The sequence below is a fragment of the Cyprinus carpio genome, chromosome B1 (assembly GCF_018340385.1).
Source record: "Cyprinus carpio isolate SPL01 chromosome B1, ASM1834038v1, whole genome shotgun sequence".
Lineage (NCBI taxonomy): Eukaryota > Metazoa > Chordata > Actinopteri > Cypriniformes > Cyprinidae > Cyprinus > Cyprinus carpio.
Window position 1 is genome coordinate 214,426 of NC_056597.1, and position 8,994 is coordinate 223,419.

General features: G+C 37.3%; 1 protein-coding gene across 1 annotated transcript; it reads right to left on the reverse strand.

Annotated features, from left to right (window-relative positions):
- Positions 1–580: 580 nt before the first annotated feature.
- On the reverse strand, positions 581–3,198 carry LOC109057056 (cysteine-rich protein 2-like). Its single transcript, XM_019074250.2, has 4 exons — positions 3,050–3,198; positions 1,073–1,167; positions 942–996; positions 581–855 (listed from the first exon to the last, which is right to left on the reverse strand). Exons 1-4 carry the CDS (start codon positions 3,090–3,092, stop codon positions 809–811), a joined length of 240 nt encoding a protein of 79 aa, XP_018929795.1. The 5' UTR covers positions 3,093–3,198; the 3' UTR covers positions 581–808.
- Positions 3,199–8,994: the final 5,796 nt, after the last annotated feature.

An 8,994-nucleotide genomic window follows, 5' to 3' on the forward strand; every position in this document is an offset into this window, starting at 1 on the left:
GATAGGTGGCGCTGTCGAGCCATTTTGCCACACCCCTCTTCTGAAACCTATATCAGACGTAAATTTTCACCAGGTCTGACGCATGTGCAAAGTTTCAGGACTTTTCGAGCATGTTTAGGCCCTCAAAAATGCGATTCATTTTGGAGAAGAAGAAGAAGAAGAAGAAGAAGAAGAATAATAATAATAATAATAATAAACGAAGCAGATACAAGAGGGTCCTCACACCATCGGTGCTCGGGCCCTAATTATTGTCATTTTTGCTTTGTAGATACTTTTGCTGCCTCATGAAGAAACTCTTTGTTTTATAGCCTCTGATCCACAAAATCCCAGAAAAGAACAAACAATAATAGCACAGAAAAAAAATTACATTGTGTTTCAAGTTAATCAATTAATTAATGGTTTACAGAGTCCTGAAAATCAAAAACACACAATGCTTGTACAATACAGCCTTTCTACACCAACATTCGTTTCACCATACAGTCGGATATTTTCCACCATACATTTTGATATCTCCCATTCTAAAGATTAATATACAACTCAATTTATTTTCCACCATACATTTTGATATCTCTTAACTGTGAAATCAAGGCAAAAGATTTAAACACATGAAGTAGCGCCAACGTGGATGGCTGTTGATTTGGCAGGTTCTGGTCATTTACGGAGTTGTGTTTTATTCTGTGGTAAGGATAGATCATTTTGGCAGTATTTAACAGTGGCTTGCTGTGTGTAGCAGTGTAAAGCAGATACTGTAGGTTTGTTGTTGTTTGTAGATCCAGATTCTGTGTTTCTTAAGACTGCACGACCCCTCTTAAGAAGCTGCTGTGTTGAAGGTCCGAGCAACAGGATTTCGGCTACCTGCACAAAAGAAAAAACATTGATGATAAAATATTATATTTAGAAAAAAGTCATTTATTTGAATAAATGCAGTCATTTGCTCTCACCTCTGGGTCCAAAGTCTCTCATGTAGCAGTTAGTGCAGTATGGCTTCTCATCGTGCTGCATACACATGTAAAAATAGTGACATTAAAGGGCAACATATATGGCATATATGACAAAGTAATCATATGTATACCTCTGCATGCTGGCCAGCCGTTAGCTGTCTTTTACACTTGTGACACTTCAAGCACAACGGGTGATAATCCCGTCCCAATGACCTCTTCTTCTCACCTGCATGAATCAAAGGTCAAAGGTTAAGCATTCAGCCAGGTGTGTTTACCGAAGCTGGAGTTAGTTTGGTAAGAGTCAAGGGAGCTGTTAAAAATCATGAGATAACTGTATGCAGTGGTTTGTTTATGTGAGTTTTGCATGGAAGCCGCAGAATGAAATAAATTGTACCTTTCTTGCAAAACTGACTTCTCAGAATTGTGAGAGGAAAACTCAAAATTGGGATAATTTTTTTTATTTAATTTTTTTAATTGCAATTACCTGTTAAACTTTTTTTATTCCATGGCAGAAACAGGCTTTCATAGTTTTGTGAATTAGTCAGCAATAGTAAAACATGTTTTTACACACCTAAATAAATGTGGAAATTGGAATCAGTAATATTATACTATTTACATATGACGGTGAGTAATTAATAACAACATTTTTATTTTGGGGTGAACGATCCCTTTAATTTCACTTGCTCTTTTTTGCTGATCCATGCATTTTTTCCTAAAAAAGGTTTTTTTTTTTTTTTTTTTTTTTTGTGTTTTTTTTTTTCTCATCCTCTGAAATGACAAAATGGCAGAAAGTTATCCCTCTCTTCACAAGTAAAGTAAACACATCTTTCTTTTTTTAACATATTGAGGGATGGGTCAAAATTATTTTCTGTTGTTAAAAAAACAACAACAGAATAATTATATTAGTTTTAAACTGCTCTCCTTTAATAAAGTTTAAATGAATCTCCTTTAAACTGCTCTCCTTTAAAATGCTCTCCTTTAATAAAGAAAACAAGAATCTGAACAGATTTCACACTTTCCTCAATCTTTCGAATCCACATTTATTTTGAACTGCATTCCTATTCTCAGTTCTATGTAGATATTACCCTTTCACAAGGCCTCCTACTGAAACCCTGACCTTAACCATTGGACAGGAAATCTCTAGATTGAACCAGGATCAGACTAAAACTGAACCTCCTACCAACATCTTGGGACAGCTTTTCTCTTTCTGGCAGAACTAACAACTGCCTGCAGTCTAGAGAGCTTTTTTCTTCAGTCTTCATGCTGAAAGCCGACTGAGTTTTTCTGGCCAAGTTCTCTACTTTCTTCAAGTGTCCATAGGTTTCTGCGTTGCTATCTGCCAGTTTAAACAGTCAAGCCTCTCTCGCTCTGGCCTATTCCACTTCCTGCCACAGGCAGACACTTCCTGTGCTCTCGTGACGCATGTCGTGAGGCACTGATGGCAGTTAGGAAACTGGAGACTGATTAACGCTGCACAAAGGCATTGAGATAGAGGCATACACAAACTTGGTTACACAACAACTAGATTGTTTTACCTAGCGTAAAGACAGAAACTAAAGCTAATTTGAAGTTAGCATGCTCTGCTACAGCACTCTGCTGCTAATGTAAGACGTTATCACACAACTAGACATGAGAACACACAACTTGAGGACAATATAATCTAAATACAACTGAAATACCACAACAGCAAGTCAAAACAATGGGCACTTTTAAATCAAAACAGAACCTTATCTGAAGTTTTCCAGCTAAATGCGAACATGCAGTGGCTCAGTGCTTTACACTGATGTTTTTCAGTGTTGAGAACTACATTAACACTCTGCAGTTAACACAAGACATTATCACATAACTATACTTGCAAACACACAACTTTGGTACAATATAATCCAAATACTACAAAAATACCACAACAGCCAGTCAGAATGGACACTTTTAGGCTGAAACACAACCTGATCTGTGTTTTTTGCAGCTAAACACAAAACATGCAGCAGCACCACACACTACATTTATGTTTCTCACTGTTGATAACTACATAAAACCTCAAAAGCATCTTAATCAGTATGTTTTAAGCATTTTAAAGTTGTATCCCTCCGACCCCAGATGCCACTCACCAAAATAAACAGGCTTCCCACATACAGGACAGAAGCTCACCATGGTTGTAGCAGATCTCTAAACGTTTCTGATGCGTGAGATGTTGAGATACAGGAAATATGTGAGCTTCTTAACTGTGACAGCCTTTTGGTACAACAAAGGATGTGGCAAGAGGTGCAGTGACAGGAAGCAAGAGATGACTTCAAAAGAAAATACCCTCAATTCGAACAGTCAGACGACAGAGAGGAGGAAAATGTTGGTCAGAAGTGTGTGTGGGTGCTGTGATATGATGAGTCTGTCTTAGCGTTGTTGGGGGTTGTTGATTCTTTTTGTTTTAATTAAAATTTATACTTCTGCTGTGGTCAGTCGTTGCGGTTTGAAATCAAAGATGATGCTGAGGGCCATGTGAGGTCATCAGACTTGTCGGAGTCGGTTATGAAATGAAAGCTTGTGGCTTGTTTGCTGGATGCGAGTCAAAGAAACAACAGACAGGGAGATTGAGAGGGACAGAGAGAACGAGAGCGACACAGATGTCAGCCGCTCGGATTTCATAGGTTGTCATGGTCGCCGCTTCTCAACCCCTCGATCTGTCCACTCTGCCTTTTTCATCCTCTTTCTCTCCATCCAAGAGATTAAAAAGCTCCAGTGTGGGAGAACGGGAGTTTAGGAGAAACCCAAAACTGCTGCCACACATACAGAGAGAGCGATGACATCACCGAAAGGCGCTTGATTGGATGAGCACAGAAAACTGAGAGAAGGAGAACACTGAAGCCGAGACTGAGAGCGCGTTTTGTGTATGTGCGTGTTGAGATATAAAGGATGAATAGGCCTAAGAGTCTGGCTCGAGCTGCAATGCACTATTGCCCTCAGTTGAGCATGATTTATACACATACACACTACTCCTCCACAATGTGTGAGCTGGAAGGAAAAACACATAGACTTCATTTAAATAGGACGAGCTTTGTTATGGTCTGAGTGTCTGAACAATTCAATGTGGAATTCCCACATGTGATTTTTTTATACATATAATAAATAGCCTAGTAAATGCTCAGCTGCAACTGAAAATGTATAGATTTTGTAAATTCAGATTCTAATGCTTTTTGTCTATGAATGTAGCCTATGTGTTGCCTTCACTTTGTCACTATTTAAAACAAATATAGCATGTTGCATTGTTGGAGTATTTTAAAAAGGCAATAAAAGGGCAGCTTTTAGAGGTGCACTCACTACTTTTTTTTCCCTGTCCTATATTTTTTCTCATTAAAATAATTTTTTTAAATCATGTGCATTTACATGGGATGAAGACTTCAAGAAGTAGTTTAATAAAAGCCGTTTTATTTTACATGGAGCGGTTGCCTCATAGAAGCTGGCATATTAATGGAAACTTGTACATTCATCATAGCTAAAGCATATTTTATATGTCTTCGGCAACTGAAAATGTCTGCATTTGCATGATGCTGCATTCATTTCAAATAAATGCTGTTCTTCTGAACTTTGTATTCATCAATGAATCCTGGAAAAAATTGTAAGTTTTCACAAAAAAAAAGATAAATAACACAACTGTTTTCAACATTCATAAAAAATATTTCTTGAGCACCAAATCAGCAAATGAATGATTTTTGTAGTATAATACTACACTGAAAACTGATGTAATGACTGCTGAACATTCAGCTTTATCATCATTACATTTTAAAATATATTAAAATAGAAAACAGTTATTGCACATTGTAATAATATTTCACAATATTACTGTATTTTTGATCAAATAAATGCAGCATTTAAAAAAAAAAACATTAAAAATAGGTAGTGTGTACCACAGGTGCACAGAGGGTTAACTAAAATGTGTTTCTGTTGGACAGGTGAGTGTCAAGCACGAGTCTCTTCTCAGCATATGGTCCAATGGTTGCTCGACAGTCTTGTGTATACTGAACTTCATTCAGTGAGGGATAAAAAAAAAAACATTTCCCATCAAGCCTAACTGGGAACTTCACCAAACAGCAGAGTCAGAGCCCTGTCCACATGAACGCTTGTTCACACAGACCGCACACACACACACACTAGCATCTACTGCCAAACTACACAGAGAAGAGCAAAACAGGGTTAGAGGAAGGGAGGGCTTCTCTTTCTGTCCTTTTTCATGCTGGTTTGGTTTGGCTCTGACAAACTAGCCTAAATCCTCTTCTTTCTGGCTGAGAAATGGAGGAGAGGGGACAGAATAAGAGTAGGGGAAAGTGGGGTAAGAGTGTCGCCCTCTTAATCATGCAAACTGTGGACAGTTTCTGCCATGTGAATACATATTTAGAAAGTACTTACCACATACAGCTGCCCAGATGCACATGAAAACAGTTGTTTGCACTTCAAAGTATATTTTCTACATGACACATAAGACTAATCTTAGGTCAAAGCAGATTTATTCAGGACTAAAAATATACAGTATACATTATATTGGTGAATTGCCAATGAAAAGATAACATGTAAATTATTTGGCTAAAGATTAGCCATGAATTATAAAAAAAAAAAGAAGCATCCCAAAATGGTAGCTGTGGGACAAAGTGAGTCAGATGCTTCTGGGTAAGCAATGTCAGTGAAATATTATTACAAAATGCTGACAGTTTTACTACACATTCAAATATTCTAAATATTAACCCCCTTTTTATATTATTCTGTAAGGAAAATAAGACTTTAGGAGTGTACATTAGTACAGGGGTTCCCAAATTTTTAATTCCAGGAACCATCTAGAACAAAAAAACTTTAAAAAATATAATCTCTTTTAGTTGATATTGCTTTTATTTCCCTTGTCATATTATTGAAAGGCCTACTACTTATTAATTCCATTGCATTACTCTTATCTAGCATAACCATACAAATGAGAATAAACATGAACAAAGAATTTTGAGGTGTACAGATAAATAGAGAATATATATATATATTTTATATTTTTTAAGTAGGAGCAGCGTAATAGTTATATTGAAGTAACTGAACTTCTATAATTGATTATAGATGGTCGAATGTTTGGAATATTACGATTTTTTAATGTTGTATCTTATACGCTCACCAAGACTGTGTTTATTTTACCAAAAAAATAAAATACAGAAAACAAAATAATATTGTGAAATATTATTACAAAAAAGAACAGTTTTCTAGATGAGTGTATTTTAAAAATGAATGTATTCCTGTCATGGCAAAGCTGAATTTTCAGCATATTAGTATGACTTCTGAAGGACCATGTGAGGCTGGATTTTATTTTCAGTTTAATAATGTTTCACAATATTACTGTATTTTTGTTCAAATAAATGCAACTTTGGTGAGCATACGAGACTTCTTTCAAAAATATTTTTTAAACTGCAAAATCATATTCCAAACTTACTGTTAGCAAATCTGACTCGAAGATCATGATTAGTATTTGTAGAGGGTTTGTGTTTAAAACCCAGTGCATACAGTACTGACAAGCATTAATAACCTGTCATAAAGCATGTTTATGTGAACAGTATGTGGTATGTTAAGCTCCAGAGCCGCAGGCCTGAGACAAGCTGCCATGTGTGTGATGTATGCATGACTGTGTGTGTGTTATACTGTTTGTTAGTCTCAGCAGGTTTTGGCATGACATCCATGGGCCAAGAGACTTAAAAGCAGACAGCGATTCTACACCCGACGTACCAGAAACCTGGCAAACACATTCAATCTCTGATGTTAACAGGGAAGATGCAGCACGGGACGACTAGACCAGGATCCCACTATCTCTACTCCAAAAGACATCACAGCGATTCCCAATCAGTAAACTCATCTGTCCCAGCCAACTGGTGATGTCTAAGTATTCAAAGACAGCTTAAGACATTCCAGCTGCTACAACAGAATGCACCATTTTTGAAGAACAACGATAAAACTTACTTTTAGGCTTAGTAGACCTGTTTTTATGTTTACAGGCCCACAGAGGTGATTAAACCCAGGTCTTCCACTAATTAATGCAACACCCAGGTCGACGCGTCTTAATCAAAAGCGGCTTTCAGCTTACAGTGTGAAAATGTGGTAGTTTATAATTGCATTCCGAAGGGAGAGCGAGTCAGCCAGCAGAACGAAAGACTCTTAAATGTGTTGATTCTTGCCTTTGCATTCTTGGCATTTCTCTTCAACCTTTTTCTGTCTTATAGTTTTTTCCTCTCGGTTCTCATGCGAAGCAGCCAATGCCAATTCCCTCAGATTTGGTTTGGCTTAAAGGCAAGGAGGCCGGCCGCTCTCCTCCCTTCTCCCTCTCTCATTTCCTGTGTTTTTTTTCCTTCTTTCTCTCGCTCATTCTCACCCAGCTCTCTTCCTCTATCTCGGTCTCGTTCGAGCTCTTTTTTGAGACTGGTCACACTGGTTTTAGAGGGTTCCAGTAATTCCTTTGTCCTTTAAATAAATAATGCAAAGCACAGCTTCCTCTGGTTTATGTGCGTATACACATTTCACTGCTTTACAAAGATCTCTTGATGAATAAAATCTGCCTGGTCAAAGTTAAGGAAAGAGAGTGCTGGGAATGGGCACAGTGTAACAATTGAAAACATGAAACTACCGTAAAATATTAATCAAGTGTTAATAAAAGAGTTGTGTACTTAAAAGTAAGTTTTTCACCATGTTTAATATTGCATTAGATCAGAATCCGAGCGCATGTTAATTTTTAATTTGAGAGTATCAGCATTTTAAATCATCAACCCTGCCTGAATTTTAATTATCTCTGAATATTAGTGAGGAAATGTATGCTATGCACCCCCCCCCCCCTCGCCATCTCACCCTTTGTTTCTCCTCTCTCCTCATACAGCTGGTGTATGCTGGGTGCCCCTCCCCCACCATTTGAACAAACCAATAAGAGGGCCTATTGGCCGAGAACCCCCCCCTCCCTCCCCATCCCCTTACACACACTCTCACACACCTCCCTACCCCCATCCTCTCTCTCCCCATCCCCCTATCCCTCTCTCTATCACTCCCCCATATTTCCTTTCAAAGCAGCCACTCTTGCTGCCATCTCTCGCCCAATCTTTAAATTATCACCACAGAACACGCCTACTATAAGTGTAGTATCTTTTCCATGTGTGTTTCAACGTAACCGGGAAAGATCTCACTCTTTACAAATAAAGAGGTAATAGGTCAGGCATAAAATGCTTTCTGGGAAGCATATGACTCAGGTGTGAGTGTGTTTTTAAAACAAAGTGAGATAAAAACAGTGTGTCAAGGTGGGATTTGAAAATGGGACTCACACACCCACATACACACTCATCACAGCTCCTATGTGACTCACTGAAGACTTCTTGAAGAAAAATGCATGAAAAAAAGATTAAAAAACAGCCCCCTTTTAATCATATAGGACATACTAGTACTAAACTTTAACATAAATTTGATACTTAAGACTAAATTACATTAATCCAAGGCTAAGAGAAGTTAATCTAGAATCATGTTTCTTAAAAGTAAACAACATACTCTTGTCAATTTCTTAAAATCCGTGTTTTATCTTGGTCGACTCACATGTCCACACTACTGCTACTGGCCAACAAGAGGCGTGATCAGGTTTAAATGTCCAGCAAGCCCTAGAGAATAGCCCGTGTTAATAACTACAGGCGAAGCAAATCAAACGTTTACATAAATCGAAAAAATGCATGGGGATATTTAAGTGAATGGTGTGCAGTTTACGCGAGTTGTCAAGATAAATTGGAGAAGCATCTAACATTTGTAAATTATTCACGCGTTTCCCCTTCAGCGGCGCATCTCTCTAGTTTGCATTCCCTTCAGTGCTCCAACTAGACCAGAGCAATGGAAACACGATAGCAGCCATAGGGGCAGGACCTATTTAATAATAATAATAATAATAATTACAGGACCTATTTAAATAATTATTTTATTATTATTTTATTTTTTATTATTATATAATAATAATAATAATAATAATTAATAAATTATACTAATATGTTAAATAGATAAAGAAATAACTATTTTATTA

Bases quoted from the DNA above. Each gene is read 5' to 3' on its own strand.
- LOC109057056 (XM_019074250.2), bottom strand. From the start codon at position 3,092: ATGGTGAGCTTCTGTCCTGTATGTGGGAAGCCTGTTTATTTTG. The intron at 1,168-3,049 runs GTGAGTGGCATC...TGATTCATGCAG, and splicing joins TGGGAAGCCTGTTTATTTTG to GTGAGAAGAAGAGGTCATTG. The intron at 997-1,072 runs GTATACATATGA...ATGTGTATGCAG, and splicing joins CGGCTGGCCAGCATGCAGAG to CACGATGAGAAGCCATACTG.